Source organism: Lactuca virosa, chromosome 6 (assembly GCF_052849685.1).
Source record: "Lactuca virosa cultivar CGN04683 chromosome 6, Lactuca_virosa_CGN04683_v6, whole genome shotgun sequence".
Taxonomy (NCBI): domain Eukaryota; kingdom Viridiplantae; phylum Streptophyta; class Magnoliopsida; order Asterales; family Asteraceae; genus Lactuca; species Lactuca virosa.
In genome coordinates this window covers 76,617,544-76,639,877 of record NC_136431.1, presented here as the reverse complement: position 1 = coordinate 76,639,877, position 22,334 = coordinate 76,617,544, and the positions used below count along the sequence as shown (strand labels likewise).

Sequence of the window (22,334 nt, the reverse complement as noted above, 5' to 3'; positions counted from 1 at the left end):
ATTTGTATACATAACCGATTTTATTCTGCCAGAATATTTTTTTGTTAGAATGATGTTCTTTCAAAATTTAATCTATTAGAATATTATTGAAGAATAACAACATTCTTGAATCCGAGGTTAAAAAATAACAACATTCTAATATATTCTTATACATCCGAACTTAAATACAAATTCATACATATTCTTACAGATTAAAAGCCTTATACATTTTAATATAAGTATACATATTCTAAAAGAATATCAACAAAAATGAATAAAATTCTAAAAAAATAACAACATTCTAAAATTGTGAGTATGATCAAACGTTATTCATTCTTCAAGTTATTCCTATTAGGTCTTCAACGCATTCTTCCAGCCATTCCTATCACAAATACAACAACAACTAATAATGGTTAAAAACATGTTACTTGCAATTAACTATCACTTTATATATTCTGGTAGAATACATAGAATATGACAGAATACATAGATTTTATTCTGGCAGAATATATTCTGACAGAATAGAATGTAATCCTAAAACTACAATGAAAGATATGAGATTTTATAGACATTTCATCGAACATTTAGAGGACAAAAAAATTATGTAAAATCTCAAGAAATACATATATTAGCAAATAACTTCAACCATGTGATGTTGTTAGTTCATAAATTGCCACAACAAAGTAAAAGGCAATTCAAAGAATAAAATTAAATTGTATAAACAAAGAGGTAAGGTAGCAATTAAAACCTATATCATGTTGAATAAACTAAATTTACTATGGTTGATAAACAAACCAACTAGCTACAATTTCGAGATTCAAAAACAAATATTCATACTATTCATTTTTCATAGATAATACAAAACTTAGATTACAACTAAAAAATAAATAGTCGACAATGAAAAAGAAAAATAAAATTAATAGCAAAAAAAGTTTATGAGTAGAATGGTGAAATTGAAGTCAAAGATAGAATATTGGAATGTAAAATTAACACTAGCAAGTTAGCACTAAAATCATTCCAAAAAAAGTAACAGTAGAATGTTAGCACTAAATCATTCCAATTTCAAGCACAAACGTTCCCAATATGTCAATGACAACTAAAAGAAAGTAGAAGAATTTTACAAAAACATTCATTACCGCATCCAGCTGGAGGTCCTGGTTTTGCTTACTCTCATTTACGATAGTCCTATATTAGAACCATAAGTCGCCAAAATTGTCCATAATATTGTGGTAGCTATCCTTGCGTTCGGAACTGTCGGTTCTGATCAAAATCTGGTTGTTGGCGTTGATTGTAAACATGAGATGCCCTGAATAGTTAAAACCATGGATTAGTAAAGGATTTAGAAACAGGGATAATTCTGTCAATCTTTGTAACTTCCGAGGGCTGAAATTGTAAATGGAGTCATCTTCTTCATTTAATCTGATAACACGTAGTTGACTTGTAAAAGTCAAAATCAAGTTTGCCATCGAATCAACACTGCCTAGCGTTCCGATGACATCCAAATTCTGAACGATTCGATGAGATTGTTCTGATTTCGAATCGTTTATGAATTTCAAAGCGATTTCAATTTTGAGATTCAAAAATTGATTGTGAGACGAAAAACCCGAGCCTTGAACACCAAACGCATATCTCCGATTTTGATTCGAAGGATTTTAAGTTCTGATTCCAAAACTCTGAATGTGAATCGGTTGTAACATACGAGCCTACATCACCGAATGCTTGCAAGCTCCGATTCCAATTTCAGTTTCGTTTTTGCTTCTGAATGATTACTGTTTTCAAATTCCGATTCCAGAACTTCCAAATCGATTTCAATATTGAGACTGAAACTCTTAACGATTTGATTAACCTGTGACTTCCGATTCTGAATCCTTCAACGTCGATTTCAAATAATCAATGGATTTCAAATATTGAGACTGAAACTCTTAACGATCTGATTAACCTGTGACTTCCGATTCTGAATCCTTGAACGTCGATTTCAAATAATCAATGGATTTCACAGATGAGAAAAGAAGCAATAAAATCGATTTCAACAAATCAATTTTTGTGAAGAAAGAAATCGATTTCAACAACTGATAGAATCTAAAAAAATAAAATTTTGAGAAAAAAGAAAATCGATTTCATCGGTGGTAATGGAGGAACTCACGACACTGATGGAGGCGGGAGGTGGAAGTATCGGTGGACACCTAGATTTAGACACCGTGCGCCTGTCGCCAATTTTCACGTTTCAGGATTTTTTGCTATAATTTTGATTTTAGGGTTTATCTTTAGTTTTAAATATTATTTTAATATTTTAAAATTGGATAATTAAACTGAAAGATAAATATGCCTAAAGAATCTTATTAATTATAAATAATCATTTAAAATTAATTAAAGATAATTCATTTAAATCATATAATTTTATATTATTTAAAACTCACCTCACATATAACTATAAAATTTTATAAAGGAATATGAATTTATATATGTAATATGATTACTATATTTAAAAGAAAATAATACAACATGTGTCCTCATGTTTAATTAATGATCATTAGTCGAATTAAGAATATGTCTCATTCATGAAACCATATTATAAGAGAAGTATAAGGAAACGACCTATAAAGTGACTATTAAATAAGTGTCTTTTTCACTCACCGCTTCTTTGTGTGGTGGATTGTCGTTAGCCGAAAGAGTTTGATAGACCGATGCCTCGTTAAAATAAAACATACTAATTAGTCAAAAATAATAAAGCTCTAAAAATATAGTTAATGAATTAAAATGGATCATTATCGAATATTAGAGATTAATACACAACACAAAACTCAAAAAAAAGGAAAAAACATTTAATGGAATAAAATTGTTCATAATATATATTGACCCCAAAAGCTACCATCTAATAGTAAGAAACATTTTATGAGATTGATTCTAAATAATTACCATCTCAAAAAACCTCCATATTAGATGCTTTAATAATTTTTCATCAAACCATCGTCAACAAACAAATACATCCACTTAATGCTTAGGAGAAATGGAGAGTATATATGTTGAGTGAAAAAGGACCATTAGAAAAACTTATATGAATTTAATTTTATGTGCAATAAGTTATTAACATTTTATAACACCAGATTTAAAATTTGTTTGAGCAAGGGTCCCAACGACATTGAAACCCCATGACAAACACAGTCTCAAAACAAGTATGAAAGGAGGCTCATAAACTAACATAGGAAAGCAAATAAACATGGACAAAATCTACATATTAAGTTCTAAATATTATGACAAATCTTTATGAACTTGTCTGGACGTCTGGTTACTTGCAGAACATAAATGCTTGTCAAGGAAAAGGGTGCTTTAAGTAAGAATGCCACTTATCAATAAAAGCCAAGTCCTTTGGATTCAAACTTGGAAGTTCACGATCTTGAAGGCTGTTGATTATCTTTGTAGTCTCACCAAGAAGTTGAGCAGCAGCTTGGACACTCGCCTCCCTTTTCTCTATGGCACTTGTGTGGCATTTCATTGTAATGACTTGGGGTAAGTTGGTGAGACATGCAGCCAATATGTCAGCAATCATTGATGATAACTGTGCAAATAGTTCCTCTTGGCTAACCTCGTCAATGTTCTCAGGGTAGGAGAGCAAGATTGTTTCAGTGATACGATACATTGAATTGGCACAAATAGAACTGTATTTTGAATTATCCTTTCGGCCTTGGATATCCATACTTTCTACCTTGATGACCATGTTCTTGGCTGTATTCCTTAACCATTGAAGAATATGCCCAGGTGTATTTACTCTAGGCTTAGGTTTTGGCAGCTTGTGTCCTAACCATTTGTGGTAGACTTCAACTTCTACCCACAAGGTTTTAGCTGCCTTTTGAATTCTTACATGATTATCAGTAGCATTCAGGCATTCTTCCACAAATTTGACATATACAAGACCTTCATTCACACCACTCACCAAGCAATCAACTTTGTTCTTTTGGATGTTCGGAAGAGACATGACGATGGATGTCAGAGTTACCAATGGCAAACTCCAACAGTTGAGATATTCTTCTGAAAGTAAAGGCGAGACAAGATGGCTGTCAATCTTTTCAACTCCTTCAAAACCTCTAGATTCCACTAGAAGCTTCATAAGGTTCTTGGGTGGTTGTTGTTCAGCCTTTTGGATCAAGCGATTCACAGATTTTAACATGCCTTTCAGTGTTGTCTCAGCATACTCTATGTCGTCTTGAAGTTGCAAAACATACCGTCTTAGATCTTTATCTTTCCCTAGATGCACGGGATTTTGTCCAACCACAATGCTTGAGGCACTAAACATGGCCTTTAACCACTTCCAACAACTGAGACAATACACGAAACATATCACAAAGAAAATTGGAATCACGGCTATCAGAATTGGAATCACTGCTATGATCTTGCATGCTACCACGACTGTCTTCTGGAATCCTATACAAATGCTGAGACTTAGGATTTTCAAAAACTGGATGACAACCTTGCAATTGCGGCCACTGGATGGGAATGGTACACTACTATGTTTCCAATCATGTAACTTCAGAGTCCAGTAGCTCTCTACTTTACAGACTTTAACTTGCTTCCATATCCATTTTACTGAGAACTTAAAGCTTAAGGCTGCAAAACACCTGACAAGTGGGGCAATTGTACCCAATATGGTTCCGATAGATTGTATTGTAAAAATCACCAACATTGACCACTTATAATCTGAATTGTGGTCTCCTAGGTTTAGGGAACTCAAGAGATATATAATTATGCTAGTGCTTAAAACACATATTACCCCTGAAGCAGAGGTTGTAGTTGAGCAAGCGATCATGAACTGGGGGCTTCCAGTTCCTGCCATGATCCAGTAGTTGCTCACATGTTGCTTTAGCTTCTCAACAGTTAATAATTTTCCTGGTTGTTGAAGCTCTTGATCCATTAATGTTGTCTGATGAGCCGATTGGTATTTGGATTCTAGAATCTCTTTGGACTTGAGAATTGCTAAAGATGAACATGCGTATATTATCAGCAACATGAGCATCGGAACCACAAAGATGGCCACAACAATAACTCTTAAAATAAACGGTATTTCACTGTCAAGGAGCTTGGCATCATCTACAGAATAGAAGAGAACTCCCGTGTATATTTGAATGCAAACATTGACAACCAAGGTGATTACCAGAATACCTAAAGCTATCATGTTTGAGAAAAGTTCCTTGCTGTCCATGGTTGCTAGAGATGGCAATAAATTAGCCATCATGGTGCACATAAAGCTCGTGCTTCCAAGCTTTGCACCCTGGTCGATATATCCTGGCGTTAGATTAGTTAGATCCATGGGTAGCTTTATTGCAACAGCTATCACAGTGAGAGAAGCAGCATTCAGAGTGAAATATTTACATGGAAACCATAGTTTTCTGTTCCTCAGTCCATGTAATAGATCAGCCACCATTGCAAGGATACAAAACAGAGATGCTAATGCGATATACATCCCAATCCATGGCATAGGTTTGCTGTACTGGTTCTGCTGATGTGACTGGTATATTAGATCCCACAAGGATGATAAGTAACCAGCTGTTATATTTGGGCAAGACGCCTTAAGTAGCTGGAATTGGTGATAATTATTTAGTAAGTTGGGATCCATGATTATGTTCCTTCTAAGGGAAAGGAACTGTCTGTACCAGGTTTTCTCTATAGCATGCACTAATTAATCTGGTATGCGAAGGGGGTGTAATTAATTGGAGATGCAGTTTGTCTGGAGAAAAATGAAGGTATGTTGCGTCTAGGTTTATGAATGAATTTAAATAACAATAAAAATTTCATGTTTCTTTGATCTATATTTGATCATCCCACCCATCAAACTTCCATCATACATACAATGAAAGTCAAGGATGTGATGGATCACTTGAAAGATACGAAGAAACTACTAATGACTTTCGTTAAAGCATGTCGGCCACATATCCCTTTAATGTTAAGTGGACTTTGAGAGTACCGGAGTCGAGTTACTTCCTATGACTTTGAACACAAAATTTAGAATACTACATACACTTTTATTTCTATTTCTAGACCTACTGGCTTGATCCAAGTTGTTGTATTGCGACTCAACGTTGATATGAGTGTGAGCATATTTTTTTTGGGTTATGAAAACAAACAAATTGACATAGAATGAAAGCATGCTACGCAATTTTAGAGACACACATCTCTGAAAAGAACAATATAAATTATATATTTTAATAATTCCTGTATGCATATAACGAGAAGGATGTTAATTATATGTGGCATATTCTACAAAATATTCAAAATTCAAAATTCTGTCTATTCTATATTAAATTTGAAACATGAAATAATGTTTATATGTAGAAGATCTTAGATTCTCATGCGATCAACTTTTTAAAGAGGCTCCAATGAAAACATAAAAATCTAGGTAATTAGGGACAAGCTAAAAACATGACCCTAAGGCTAAAGGGAGTGGTAACACTCTTAGTATCTTGTCCCTAAGGCTAAAGGGAATGGTAAGACTCTTAGTATCTTGTGAGGTCAGCTTTTTGATTGCCATATCATTTTTTTCCATTTAACATCTAATTTAATTAGCATTTGGTAGGAAGTGCTAACATTCCTAATACTTTTTTTTCCTAGTTTAATTAAATTACTTTATTTTAATACACAAACATTTTTATGCACAAATATTAAATATATTTTATTTTTTTAAACCACAAACAATTATAGTATTGGAATTGAAATTCAAAATTTTGAATTTTTATAATGAAAATGTATATAAATGAGGGAGTTGTTGAAAGTTAAATGAAAAAGTAAATGAGAAAGTTGGTTGAAATTGAATTCTTTATAAAAGTATATTAAATAAATTAAGCCGGTGAAAATAATGAGAAAGTAATTTGCAAATAAATAGAAAATATATGAAATAAAGTAGTTGGAATTGACGTCTTCCACCAAAGTTTGAATTTGGTCAATGCAATCCACCAAATCCACCAATCATAGCAGGCCTTTGGACTCTCTCTCTCCCCTCGCTACAATGGCAACGACTTTTCCTTAGCAACCCCCCTAGCGAGAGCTAGGGGGTGGTTTTCATCAACTTGCAGCGATGATGGCGAGTTGTTTTAGCGATGTCACTCCTCCCAATCTAAGGGTGGAGCTTGGGTCATTTGCGGTAGTGCCGGCTACAACATTCCACCAGCCGTTAGTACCGTAAAAATGAGGAATGCAAGGGTTTGGTAAGTCGTTCAATATTTCCCACTTCTCCTCTCTTTAACTGTACAACAACTACAAATTCAAATTATCTATTTATTTATTTTTTATTATCTATATAACAACTTTCTGCCACTCCAAAAAACCATACATTCTTTCAAATTTCATTCCAATTCTTTCCAATTCCATTTTAACCCTCACCAATTCCATTCAAACTCTCTCAAATTCAATAGATTCGTCCTCTACCTAGTTTTGATGATCATGTACCCATCAAATATGCCATGGAACCAAAATCATCTTTTATCATCTTCATCCAAATATGAAAATAATAACATTCAACTTTTGCCAGCACTTGCTTGAACTGCACAAACGCTACTTTAGGGTACTGCAAGTTCAAACGTGTGCACCAATTCGACAACTATTGTGGGGAGAGATTATGAAGCTGTCGAAATGCGTATGACCCGAGATTACTTTGCTGATAATGCACTCTTTGGTGAAGAAAATTTTCAAAGAAGATTTCGGATGAGCAGACACTTACTCATGCATATCGTTGAAGATATGGAAAAAACATATCCATATTTTGAAACAATGTGGGAAACAAGGTTTCAAAGAAGTTTCAGTTCATTACAAAAATGCACATCTGAAATATGGAAACTAACATACGGGAACACATAAGGCATGTTGGATAAGTACCTGAATACATCAGAAAGAACTTTACATGAAAGTATTCAACACGTTTGCTATGGTATTATTAAAGTTGTATGGAGACAAATATATACACCAACCAATAGTCAATAACATTCAACTTTTATACGTTGTACATGAATCCAAATATGGATATCTTTGAATGTTTTGTAGCATTAACTCGACACATAGGAATCAATGTAATTTTCCAATGGCATTAAGAGGCTAGTACATGAGAGGTCATCACGAGTCCTAATAGTACTTGAAGAGGTAGCGTCGCAAGATTTATGGTTTTGGCATGCATACTCTGGTGTCACTAGTTTTAATAATGACCTAAATGTACTCTACCAATCACCGCTATTCCACGTAAAATTTCTTGGAAAACCACCAAAGGCTCATTTAATTTGAACGGAGAAGAATACAAGCATGGGTACTATCTTGCGGATGAGATATACCAAACTTGTGTTGCTTTTGTGAAGTCACTTCCATATATGGCTATGAAAAAATTGTTCAAGGTGGCATACAAATCAAGAAGAGAGGACATGTAATATGGTTTTGGCATCCTAAGAAGTCGTTAGGGTATGATACAACTCCATACACGTACAATGCATCCTAACAAAACTAGAGATATAACGCATAATTACATTATATCACACAATCTAATACTAAAAATGAGGGTGATGGTTTTTGATATCTAATTAAAACGATAATTTTTCTTAAGAACAAAACCTAAAGCATTATTAAAATAACAATTATTTTAAGTCCATTTTAAAAGAAAACCATAGAGGATCTAATTACATAGGTTAGAAAGATATTAAAACAACCATATAATGTTTTAGATTGACAACCTTTGTAGCCTTTGATCCCACTCAGATTTGGGGAGTTGATTAAGATGGCAAAGACAAGAAGCTTGATCTTCTCTACAAGTGTCTGTCACACCCCCGGACCAGGACGACGGAAACGTCTGGAGGCGGGTGACGTCATTGTATAGTATCGTAACAATTGTATATAAATGAAACACATCAATCCACACATCATACATTGAGATATCAAACTTATAATGTTTTACATAGTGTATTTGTTCGCATGTTACAACAAAAGTGACATTAGTAAATGATTCCCAAAATGCAGCAAAATATCCAGTATCCAAGGCTCTTATACATGCCTACTGAGTTCCTGAGAATACAAGCAATTTTGAAAAACGTCAACATATAAAATGTTGGTGAGTTCATAAGCATGTTTTTATGAAAACTTTGTAAACACCATAAAATCCGATATTTTCTGTAAAAACGGTTTGTAAGTTTTGTCTCAAATCTTGTACTATAGCATGTGTGTTTTGTTTTTGACAATGTATAAGAAATCCTATATTTTCTGCTGTTTGTAAACTGTAATGTGTAGTATGTAGTTTCCAGAAAACCCGATATTTTCTGTTGGTAAAAGCATTGTAGTCTTAAAACCCATAAGACCCAAGTAATGTAGTAAATGTATAGTTCGTACAATGTATCAAGAGTATAGTATGTGTATTCCGTAAGTTTATTGTGTTGTTAATCTCTATGTGAGTCGTTATAACCATGCTTGATGTGACTGTTATGCATGTCTTGACGTTCTTCAAGCGTCGCTTGTTTAATATAAGATATTTGTCACCCTAGACTGACCTAGTCTAGCTGTAGCGAACAGCTCAGGTGTGGGGTGTCAACCCCGTGTAGATCTATACACAAACTCTCGCTCTCCATCTAGGAGACTCTGGTTATAACTACAGGACTTACGGTGTACACTAGATATGTACAAATGAAGGAAATGTCTCACAAGAGCCTTAACTAAACTTACTCGAACAGTGTATCACATTATTTAATATTTAAAAAAATTGCTTCGAGTATGTAATCGATTACGAAACATTAGTGATAAAATACAATTTGTTTTTATCGAAATGTCAAGTATTTATTTGTTGTAGGCCCGGTTAACGTAATGTGTGTTGTAAGGCCCAATAAACATGTAATGAGTGTAACCGACCCAATTAGGGTAAAATGTTGTAAGAAGCCCATTTGTAAACATAAATGAACGTTTTAGTCCAATTAGTGCTAAAATGACATTTTAGGCCCATTTTTAGTAAAAATGACATTATTGGCCCATTTTAAATGAAATTTGTCATACTTGGTCCATTTTATCAAAAATGACCATTTTAGTCCTAAAATACCGGAGATGACATAAAAGGTCCATTTTTATGAAAATAACCATTTTAATCTCTTTAAAACTGAAAGTGACATAAAAGACCCATTTTGTTCAAAAATGATCATTTTAGCCCATTTTTCACTTATTTGACAAATAAGGTCCTTTCTTGTAATTTCTTTTAGTTTCTTGATAAATTTGTAAACATGTTTATCATGTCTAACTATTTTCTGAAGTTACATAATGTAACTTATTTTGAAATCACTTCAAAAACATGATGAAATCTCGAGTTCATGGAGGTTTATCAAGAGTTCATAGCATTTTACACACAATAGCATGAAAAATATACACATGCAAGCATAAATACTAAGATCAACACAAAACTAAGCTTGTATCCCCCCCTAAAGGTATAAAAACACGAAAATAAGGGGTATGAAGCTCACCTTGGGTGTTTTTGTGAGAAGGTTTGAAGTGTGGAGTAGAGTTTGTTGAGCCAAACACTAAGATTTTTCTTGAAGAACACTTGAAGTCTCTAACACCTTATGAAGAGTCACACACGAAATTTTTCTGTATAAATGGAATGAAATGATCATAAATAAGTGTAAGAACACTAGGAGTTTGTAGAGGTACTTTCCAAGAAGCAAAATCTTAGATGTTGAAGTTATTTGAAGAACTACACTCTTGTTCTTGAGAGAGTTTGTAAACTGTTTAATGTTGGAGTATCAGAGAGAATGGAGTAAAGAAATGGGATACAAATGAAATGAAACAAGGTTCCAGTCGTGGGTTATGAGGTACAGAAGTGGCATGGATATTTGATGGATATTTGAGGGGATTGTGTGGAAACTCGGTGGATAATAAGAGGTAAAGTCGAATTTTGTTTCCAATGCACCTTTTACGTACATGAAATCTATTAAACAATTGTTATCCCACCGGAAAGTCCTTGAATTTGGCCGAACACATATTAATTTATTCAAGATATGGCCGATTTTACCCTATTTAATAGGGAAATAGGTCCTATATGATTTAAAAATGGGGAAATCGGTCCTAAAGTTCCCTATATAGAGAAATCGGTTTCTTGTTTGGGCTTATTATGGAGAATTCAGTCCTAATATATATATATATATATATATATATATATATATATATATATATATATTAGAAATTCGGTCCTTAAAGCCTCTTGTATAGAGAAATCGGTTTTAAAAGTGTGGAAATAAGGAAATCGGTCCTATATGGACCACTTATGGGAAAATCAGTCTTGTAAGGCCCAACACAAAGGGAAATTCGGTTTTATAAGGGCCAATACACCCTTTTGAAATGTGTGTTCGGTCATAGCTTCTCCATGGCCGAATTCTTAAATGAAAAGGTAAGAAGGTTTATGTTTTGGTCATTTTTAGTCCCTCTTGGCATTTAAATTTGTGTTGCTAAATTGTGTCATATGTTTTGCTTATATGTGCATCCAAAATATGTTCATCTTTGACTTAACATAATCTATTTAAATCATGTTACATAAAAAGAGTGTTGGTGCATGCATACAATCATAAACAAAAATTGATAGTTGTGACAGTATCCATCAACAAGTGTATGTCCCCAAGAATGTTAGTTCTCTTCTTTTATCTTCAACTTATTAAGCCTTTAAATACTTATCACAAATAAGTAATAAAGGAGAAGCAGTTCCAAAGCACCAAAATCTTAACTAACTTCAAAAGAGAGAAGTAGACGGAGAGGGAAAGTGAATTAGGCCACAAGAAGGGAAGAGAAAAAAAATAGCCAAAAAGCAAGAATTACGCTCTCTTATATACTTATATATTGACATGCATGGTCTAAGCATAATGCTTTCATTTAATGCAAAGACAATGTGACATAGAAGCATGGAGTGTGTAAAAAGGAGGGTGACAAGAAACATATCATACCTTTTGAACATGTCCTAGAGAGAAGAGTGGAGAGATATGGAGTGTCCAACACTTCAAGCATCATATCTTAATTATATAAGTTTTATTTAGTGAACTTAAAGGTATCCTGTAACATCCCAAAAACCATGATAAATTATTTTATTTTTATAAAAATATTTCCACAATAAACCATCGATAAACAACCATTGTTTCCAAATCATATCCTAAAAAACAAAGTATCTAGTCAATCTCTCAAAAACATAAGACAATAGGAGGATGTGTATGATCACGTCTTCCCCTTGCCCCGATAATTAGGAGTACTTGAAACATTAAAATCAACAACTATAAGCCAAATCTTAGTGAGTTTCCCCAATATACCTCATACTCAACACATATACAATGAATGCACACAAGGCCAATAACACAGGGCTGGACCGCTAGATGAGCCTTTAGCATTAAAATGGACTGCTCCCAAGCATATAACATAAGTTGGACTGCTCCCTTTAGGCCTACAATATCAACTGGACCGTACATGTGTCTTGACCTTCAACATCTAGCAAGACCGACTCAACCTAATCGCATTATGTCGACATATGCACATGAATAAATAACTAACAAGCACAGGTAATCATAACAGATCTACCAATGCAACAGATCACTACATCATACCACCATCCTATGCACAAGGATACATAACACAATTTGGTAGGCCAACATTGGTGCCTTCGACTCACGAGTACAGTGAGAAAACCTACCTCGTAGTCTAAAAGATAATCGAACTGATCACAGATCCAACAACTAGCTCTACGGGTTACCTATACAACAAACAAGGTTCAAGTCTTAGTTTAAAATCCAAAGTCCTCAGTTTGACCCAAAGTCAAACTTAGTCAAAGTCAACTGTCAAAAAGTTAACGGTCAACTTTAGCCGAAATACACTCAGCACAGCAGGCAACTCTACGTCCAATGTAGAGCTTAAGGGTGGTAAAACAGGTGAAATCAGGGCTACGTCCAACGTAAGGCAGATTACGCCCAACGTAGCCACCTGATGACCAACTTAATTATTAAGTCCTTAAAACAAACAATCAAATCTTCATATTTTCAAATCTATACCATATGGACGTCTTAATGGATAAAGTCTTTGAGTTTATCCATTTGCATGGTCACAAGGAGCACAAATCCCAAACCTAGGTCATTAAAGTCATCTATTGCTCAAGAACACATGCATAGGTGGATGAGAGTGACAAAGCTCTCATTGTTATGACTTAACAACCTTAAAAACGTATGGAAATGATACTCAAATGGTCTGGAGTATCTCATAATCATATAAATCGAGGTTTTGGGGACAAAAGCATGGAATACTCAAGAATAACTTGATCTAACATGAAGCATCATCAATGTAGAAACTTTATACCTTTTGGAGATGGATGGGTGGATGCAAATTCTAGATCTACACTGATTTAAGCTCTCAATTGGTTCCACAATACTCTTCTTCCTTCAAAAGTGAACACAAAATGCCCCACGGGCTCAAAACTCACAAATGGTAATTAGGGTTTTCAAGGAGGTCGTTTGGGAAGGTTGAGAATGAGAATGGAGAGGGCCTCAAGGGGTTACATCCTTTAAATAGGGCTCAAACCCCCAAAAATTAGGGTTTTGGTTCTGTTCTCCTACGCCCTGCGTAGCTGAACCTACACCCATCATATGTCACTTAATCCCCGCGTCCAAACTCCCTCCTACACTCAGAGTAGGGGACTATCCTATGCCTATCGTAGGTTGAATTTCTTTGAAATCCAACTTTAAATAAAATGATAATAATACCTTCAAAGATGGGGTGTTAAAATTCTCCCCCGTTTGAACTAGATTTTGACCTTGAAATCCTCGGCTCCCATGTCCACTTGAAACCCTTTTGATGCTACCACTGAACCTGATTAAGGGCAACACGTTGTTGTGCAAGGCATTCGTCTTCCTATCGAATATAGCCATGAGCCTCTCCACATAATTTTAGGCACTAATCGACCTGAATTTCGTCTAACGCAACCACCACCAAATCATCAACCATATACTTCCGAAGATGAGAAACATGTAAGGTGCTATGAATATGACTAAGCTCCTCAGGAAAATCTAATTAGTATGCCACCTTGCCTACCCTGGCCATTACTCGAAAAGGGCCAATAAATCAGGGGCCTAACTTTCCCCTCTTCCTGAAGCATATAACAACCCTTCCACGGTGATACCTTCAGCAAAACCATGTCCCCGACCTAGAACTCCAACTCAGACTGACGCCTATCAGCATAACTCTTTTGCTGGCTCTGAGCTGTCTGTAACCTCTGTCTGATCTGTTGAATAATATCCGTCGTCTGGAGGATCACCTCAGTCCTCGCCATGACCCTATGGCTAACCTCTCCCCAACAGACTGGAGTACAACACTTATTTCTATATAAAAGATCGTACGGTGGTGCCGCAATGCTAGAATGATAGCTGCTGTTGTACGAAAACTCAGCTAGGATAAGGTAGAAGTCCCAACTCCCACCAAAAGATGTACATGAATTTATATATCATTCCTTATGATATAAACCATGATACTTATAACGGAAAATATTATTTTCATAATTAAAACACATAGTTTCCAATTAATTACAAGAGTTATAAATATTTATCAATATTCAAATTCATATAAACATTCAATTTATGTCTTATTGGTGTGACCCTATTGGATCATATGTTATCAACAAATATCTTTCTAAAATGATTCTTGAGTGAATAGATCCAACACATAATATGCTCTACCAACTACTTCGGTATCAAAAAGACTTTGGACCACTTCACTATTTCGGAGTAAAGACAACTAGTAGGTATTTTGGCTTCAGACTTCAACACAACAAAACTTGTTCCCACATTCTCCTTTTTGTGTAAAGTCGCAATCATCTTCTGAAGTTACTTACAGATATTGGAAACACCAAGCAGGGGTAAAGCCATGATTTAAGAATAAGGGAGGCTGACAACCTCAAATTAAAATATAAATGTATATCCGGATAAAGTAATATGTCTAAATTGTTAAAAGAAAATTTCACAAAGAATTAAAAACTTGACATAACTGGTTTTTTAAATCTTCATAACATCTAATAGAAAAATTATGTGTTGAGGCTAGAGTCTTACCTTCATGTACGATGAAAGCACACTCTTTGCCACAATTTACCTTTTTCCATCTATTAAACTCTGATACGGTAAATGTATCAGACCCGACTTTGCCAATAAGTTTTTATTGAAAAGAAAGCAAGGAAAACAAAATGCTAACATCATTTTTTTCAGAATATTTCAACCACCAAAAATTCTTGAACTAAACTTGTTGAAAACTGCACATAGATCTACTACGACCACTAGGACTGAATGGATGCTTTGATTTTTGAAGTTGGTATAGTCCGAATTTAATATATAACTGTCTAATTTCATCACGTTGTGTAACGCCCCGATTATCAGGTATTGATTTAATATAAGAATTTTCTTGATTTCAAGGGCTACTCGACGAGTTGGTTGCCCTACTCGTCGAGTAGCAGCGGGTTGGTCCACGTGTTTTAGTGACCTACTCGCCGAGTTCAAGAAGGGACTCGACGAGTAGGAGCTGGGGAATGAAACCATAATTTTCGGGGTTTTGCACCCTATTTAAGGATCACTTATTCCCCTTAGCCTCTCTTACTGCTCCACTCGAATTCAGAAACTCTAATTTGTGCTTGTTCTCTATATTGGTGTGCTTCTTAGTTTGGAAGAGGGATTTTGGTGAGGAAAGGTTTGAAGATCAAGAAGCTTGGAGCAAGGAACAGCTGGGGATCTGAATTCTACCTCAGTTTATCACAATTTAGAGGTACCAAGTCATCACCTTGAGCTTCTTCTAATTAGACCCCTTCTATATTTGAGTTTTGGGACCATTTTGGGCTTTTGGTGTTGCATTTCGAGTGATGAACCAAGATCTGAAGTTGCAACTTCAGATCTAGGCTCATCTTGACTCTTATCTTCATAAAGTCTCAGTCTTTAGCATGTTGGTGAAGCTCTTTTTCCTAGAACCTCTTCTTTAGCTTGTTTTGGGCCATTATCATCTTGCATGCACGTAAAGTTTGCAACTTTACGTGATAAACATGCCTTGGGAAGCTGGATCTACAATATGGAGCCTTAGCATGGCCTAAAAAGCATCTGTATGGTTGAAGGATTGAAGGGACTCGACGAGTCGCAAGGTCGACTCGGCGAGTCATATGAAGATGGTCATTGAACTCGACGAGTTGGATGAACAACTCGGCGAGTCCGATGAAGATTGCCTTGGGCTCGGCGAGTCGGTCGAATGACTCGGCGAGTCGGCTAGGGTTTTCCCCAACCTTTGGACACGCATGAACTCGGCGAGTTGCAGGAAAACTCGACGAGTCAATCAAGGATTTCACGACTTCTCGAGTTCAGGAAGGACTCGACGAGTCGGTAAACTGTAATCGGCGAGTCGGGTCAACATGGACTGTTGACCTTGGCTGTTGGCTTTGGCTTTGACCAAGGGTCGACCAGTTGACCTATGGGGGTATTTTGGTAATTTGGAAATTTATGAAAAAGGGTTTTATGGTAACTATAGGTGGTGGAGGTCGTGTAGGTGATTCGAGAGTTTGAGCCTATCACTTCAGTGCGACATTTGTGAGGTGAGTTCTCCTCACTATATCAGCAGGGTCTACGGCACCAAGGCCGACCCTTTATGATTTACATCCTGGTTTAGGATGGTTGCTATGTTATTGATATGCTAGATTTCATCCTGGTTTAAGATGGTTTCTATGTTAGATTTCATCCTGGTTTAGGATGGTTGCTATGCTAGAGATCGGTTAGATCGGTATCCTGGTTATAGGATGGTTGCCATGTTAGTGATCTGTTAGATCTGCATGTTTACTTATTTATATGCATGTGCACATGTTTGTTGGTTTGGGGAAAGGGTTGAGGCAGGTCCTGCTGTGTGCAGTAGGCTAAGACACCCTGGGCGGACCGGGTAGACTGCAGGCCCAGGCCGGGCAAATCTAGTCAGGCCGAAGGCCCAACGAGCGGTCCGGATAGGCTGAAGGATCTGAGGAGGGCGGTCCAGACGTGCCGAGGGCTCGGGGAGATGTCCAGATAGACTGAGGACCGGGATTCGGTCCAGTCAGACTGATGGCTCATTATGCATGTTGTTTGCTTAAATGTTCATATGATATGGTTGTATCTGTATGGCGTTGGTATTTTGGGGGTAACCCACTAAGCTTTCGAGCTTACATTTATCGATTATTGTTTCAGGTACTTCTGATGATCGCGGGAAGGCGAAAGCGTGATCGTACCGCTCCTCACATTTTATGATTTTATGATCTGATTCTCGGATACTCTGACAATATATCATTTTGAAAACAAGTTTTGTAATAATCATGTGTTTTGAAATGTTTTAAAAAGTTTTAATTTGACATGATTTTTATGGGTGTTACACGTTGGTTACTTGGATAGCTTAAGATTGAAGGTCGTTCTCCTGGATCACGAATTAAATAATCTAATTTCACCTCTCATAAATCTGACATCATTTTTTAAGGTTCAGTATTATTGGGCTCTTCAATGTTACTATTCATATCAGGGTGTGTATTATGAACATCTTCTAGTATTTATCACTAACCGGATGCAACTATGGGTCATGCATATCTTCTATTCGTTTGAAAAAAGAATCGATAGTTCTTTTCTTGCTCATAATTTACCCTATAAATATACGAATATTATAAACAAAATTATCAAACCATAATTATTGTACCTACTTACGAATGGGAGATATTATCAATTATAAATTACTAGAAAAGATAACATATTATGAAATTAAGAATGAAAAGCTAAATATCTATAACAATAGTATTTGTATTTGTATTTTTTTTTGGGGTGGGGGGGGGGGGTGGCTAGTCATCCGACAGCCCTTCCGTTACCTCCACCACTAACACCAAGCAAAAAATTTCAAACAAACAACCATCTTTCCACCCCACTTCTCATGTCACGACCACATCAAATTTTCTCTTTTCTCTCACATCTTTCTTTCTCAACCCACAACACATAAAAATTCATCTTTCATGTCCTTTCCAACCCAAACACATTTTGGTACAAGCTTTATGCACACATTACAAATTAGAGAAGACGAAAAAGAGAAAGGGAGAAGTTAGTGAAGCCGCTAATATTTGATGACACACTTTCAAATTAAAATCATGTTATCATTACGAATTTAATATTAAATCTTGGATATTAAAATAAAACACTTTTAGTAAAAAATAATAAAGCTCTAAAATATAGTTAAAGAATTAAATTAAACATTATTGAATATTACAAATTAATACACAACATAAAACTCAAAAAAGGAAAATAAATTTAATGGAATAAAATGGTTCGTAATATTGACCCCCACAGCTACCATCTAACAATGAGAACATACAGTATGGGCCAATAACGGCGTGGACAAGCCAATGTGGCACCTCCATAACACGATCATAACACCATGAACACCATTTCCCCTTTGGTGTTATGACATATCTCGTTTGCGTTATGACATCTTGCAACGGGGAGTAAGCCAATCAAATCCTTTTTTTCCATCTTTTTCTTTCTCTTTCTACCTCGTAACATGTTTTAACAAGGGGAACACCATTTCCCTCTTGTTGTTATGGTTAAAGTGACATATAAATCGGGTGTTATCACATGACTCATACCTAATCCTCTGAGAAACATTTTATGAGATTGATTTTAAATAATTACCGTCTCAAAAACACTCCATATAGAGATGCTTTAATAACTTTTTCATCAAACCAACGTTAACAAAAAAATACATCCACTTAATATTTAGGAGAAATGGAGAATATATATGTTGATTTAAAAAAGACCATTAGAAAAACTTATATGAATTTAATTTAATGTGAAATAAGTTATTAACATTTTATAACACCGGCTTTAAAATTTGTTTTAGCAAGGGTTCCATTTGAAACCCCATGATAAACACAGTCTCAAAACAAGTATGAAAGGAGGCTCATAATTAAACTAACAAACATAGGAAAGCAAACAAACATCGACAAAATCTACTTATTTAACGACTAAATATTATGACAAATCTTTATGAACTTGCCAGCTGGTTATTTGCAGAGCATAAATGCTTGTCAAGGAAAAGGGTGCTTTAAGTAAGCATGCCACTTGTCAATAAAAGCCAAGTCCTCTGGATTCAAGCTTGGAAGTTCACGATCTCGAAGGCTGTTGATTATCTGTGTAGTCTCACCAAGAAGTTGGGCAGCAGCTCGGACACTCGCCTCCCTTTTCTCTATGGCACTTGTGTGGCATTTCATTGTAATGACTTGGGGTAAGTTGGTGAGACAAGCAGCTAATATATCTCCGATCATTGAAGATAACTGTGCAAATAGTTCCTCTTGGCTAACCTCGTCAATGTTCTCGGAGTAGGAGAGCAATATTGTTTCAGTGATACGATACATTGAATTGGCACAAATAGAACTGTATTTGGAATTATCGTTTAGGCCTCGGATATCCATACTTTCCACCTTGATGACCATGTTCTTAGCTGTATTCCTTAACCATTGAAGAATATGTCCTGGTGTATTCATTCTAGGCTTAGATTTTGGAAGCTTGTTTCCTAACCATTTGTGGTATACTTCAACTTCTACCCACAAAGTTTTAGCTGCCTTTTGAATTCTTACATGATTATCAGTAGCATTGAGGCTTTCTTCCACAAGTTTGACATATACAAGACCTTCACTCACACCACTCACCAAGCAATCGACTAAGTTCTTTTGGGTGTTTGGAAGAGACATGGCGATGGATGTTAGAGTAACCAATGGCAAACTCCAACAATTGATATATTCTTCTGAAACTAAAGGAGGGACACGATGGCTTTCAAACTTTTCAACCCCTTCAAAGCCTCTAGATTCCGCAAGAAGCTTCATAAGATTGTTAGGTTGTTGTTTTTCAGCCTTTTGGATCAAACGGTTTACCGATTTTAACATGCCTTTCAATGTTCTATCAGCAAACTCTATGTCGTCTTCAAGTTGCAAAACATACCCTCTTAGATCCTTGTTTTTTCCTATCTGGGCAGGATTTTGTCCCAAAACAATGCTTGAGGCACTAAACATGGCCTTTAACCACTTCCAACAACGGAGACAATACAAGAAACATATCACAAAGAAAATTGGAATCACTGCTATCAAAATTGGAATCACTGCTATCATCTTGCATGCCACCACGACTGTCTTCTGAAATCCAATACAAATGCTAAGACTTAGGATTTTCAAAAGCTGGATGACGATCTTGCATTTGCGGCTACTGGAAGGGAATGGTATGCTACTCTTTTTCCAATCATACAACTTCTGAGCCCAAAAGCTCTCTACTTTAGAGACCTTGACGTGCTTCCAAATCCATTTTAGTGACAACTTAAAGCTTAAGGCTGCAAAACATCTGGCAAGTGGGGCAATTGTACCCAATATGACTCCGATAAACTGTATTATGAAAATCACTAACATTGACCACTTATAATCCGACTGAGGGTTCCCTAGATATCGGATATTGAAAATCACAAGAAAAGTAAAGAAGCCAGTGCTTGCAGCGCATATTACCCCTGAAGCAGAGGTGGTAGCAGAGCAAGCTGACATGAATTGGGGGCTTCCAGTTCCTGCCATGATCCAGTAGTTGCTCACATGTTGCTTTAGCTTCTCAACAGTTAATAATTTTCCTGGTTGTTGAAGCTCTTGATCCATTAATGTTGTCTGATGAGCCGATTGGTATTTGGATTCTAGAATCTCTTTGGACTTGAGAATTGCTAAAGATGAACATGCATATATTATCAGCAACATGAGCATCGGAACCACACAGATGGCCACAACAATAACTCTCTCAAAGAACCCTACTTCAGGATAAAAGTACTCAGGATCATGGTACTCAGCATCATATGAACTGTAGAAGAAAATTCCGGTGTATATTTGAATGCAAACATTCACAGCCAAGGTGATTACAAGAACAGCTAAAGCTATGATGTTTGAGACAAGTTCCTTGCTGTCCATGGTTGCTAGAGAAGGCAATAGATTAGCCAGCATGGTGCACATAAAGCACGTGCTTCCAATCTTTGCAACCTTGTCCACATCACCTGGCATTAGATTACTTAGATCCATGGGCAGCTTCATTGCAACAGCTATCACAGTGAGAGAAGCAGCATTCAGAGTGAAATATTTACACGGAAACCAGAGCTTTCTGTTCCTCAAACCATGGAATAAATCAGCCACCATTGGAAGGATGCAAAACAGAGATGCTAAGGCGACATAGATCCCAATCCACGGCATAGGTTTGCTGTACAGATTTTGTTGATTTGAGTTGTATACTAATTTCCACAATCGAGAGAGGTATTCTGGGTCAATACTGTTGCAAAATCTCTTAAGCAGGTCGAATTGATAATAATCATTTAGGACGTTGGGATTCATGATCATGTTCCTCCAAGGGAAATGAAGGGGGTGTAATTAAGGAAATGCAGAAGGTTTGTCTTGAGAATGAATTAGAATGTAGGTATGTTTCTTCCAATTCTATGAATGTCTTTAAATAAGAATGAAACTTTCATGTTTTTGATGATCTATCGCTTGATCACACCCATGAAATTTTCATCATACATACAATCAACGGGTCAAAGAAGTTAAGGATGTGATGGAAGATAGGGAAGAAACTGCCAATGACTTTCCTTAAAGCATGTAAGCCACATATCGCTTCCTTCACTGCTCAGTGGACTGAAGGATCACTTCTTAATCCTATGACTCTGATTACTCTGAACACAAAGTTTAAAATTTAGAAGTGGGGCGCATGAACTCCACTTGGAAGTGGATCCCATCCACTTTTACAATACTCTGAATTTCTGAATTTTATATTTTTAAATACTTTGTATGTATAATGGAACCGTCTAAGTTTTTGTGTTCTGGATCCGCCGTACACAACTCAACCTTGATACAAGTGTGAGTGAGCACGTTCTTTTTAGTAAAACAAATTAACATAGAACGAATGCATGCTGCCTCTTCTTATAGGAATACATGCATTGAAAAGAAAATCCCTACTCTAATAAAAGAGTACTCCTTTTGCCACATGGCTTCTTATGCTGGCTCCCTCAAGCTTTTTTCCCGCCCAATCTTAGATTTCCATAAATGCCCTTTGATACATAAAACGTCCATATGCCATTCCATACATTTCCTACTTCCTGACTTAATGCAACAAACATTTAAATTATTACCATTATCATGTTGTGTTTTTAAAATTTAAGATCTTTATCTAAATAAAAATAGTACGTAATCATAAACTAAATCTATTGATCTATACCTCCTGCTATAATTATGGAAAAAAAAATAATTCAACTTATTACTAAATTTAACACAATATAATGATTTAAATGGTTTAAAATTAAAAATCGCT

At 35.8% G+C, this 22,334-nt stretch overlaps 2 protein-coding genes across 2 annotated transcripts; both read right to left on the bottom strand.

Moving 5' to 3' along the window:
* Positions 1-3,084: 3,084 nt before the first annotated feature.
* LOC145120660 (uncharacterized) lies at positions 3,085-5,662 on the bottom strand. The gene has a single exon (XM_079056461.1). It carries the CDS (start codon positions 5,585-5,587, stop codon positions 3,290-3,292), a length of 2,298 nt encoding a protein of 765 aa, XP_078912587.1. The 5' UTR covers positions 5,588-5,662; the 3' UTR covers positions 3,085-3,289.
* Positions 5,663-19,045: 13,383 nt separating this feature from the next.
* On the bottom strand, positions 19,046-21,364 carry LOC145121665 (uncharacterized). The gene has a single exon (XM_079057380.1). The coding sequence runs from the start codon at positions 21,362-21,364 to the stop codon at positions 19,046-19,048; it is 2,319 nt and encodes a 772-aa protein (XP_078913506.1).
* Positions 21,365-22,334: the final 970 nt, after the last annotated feature.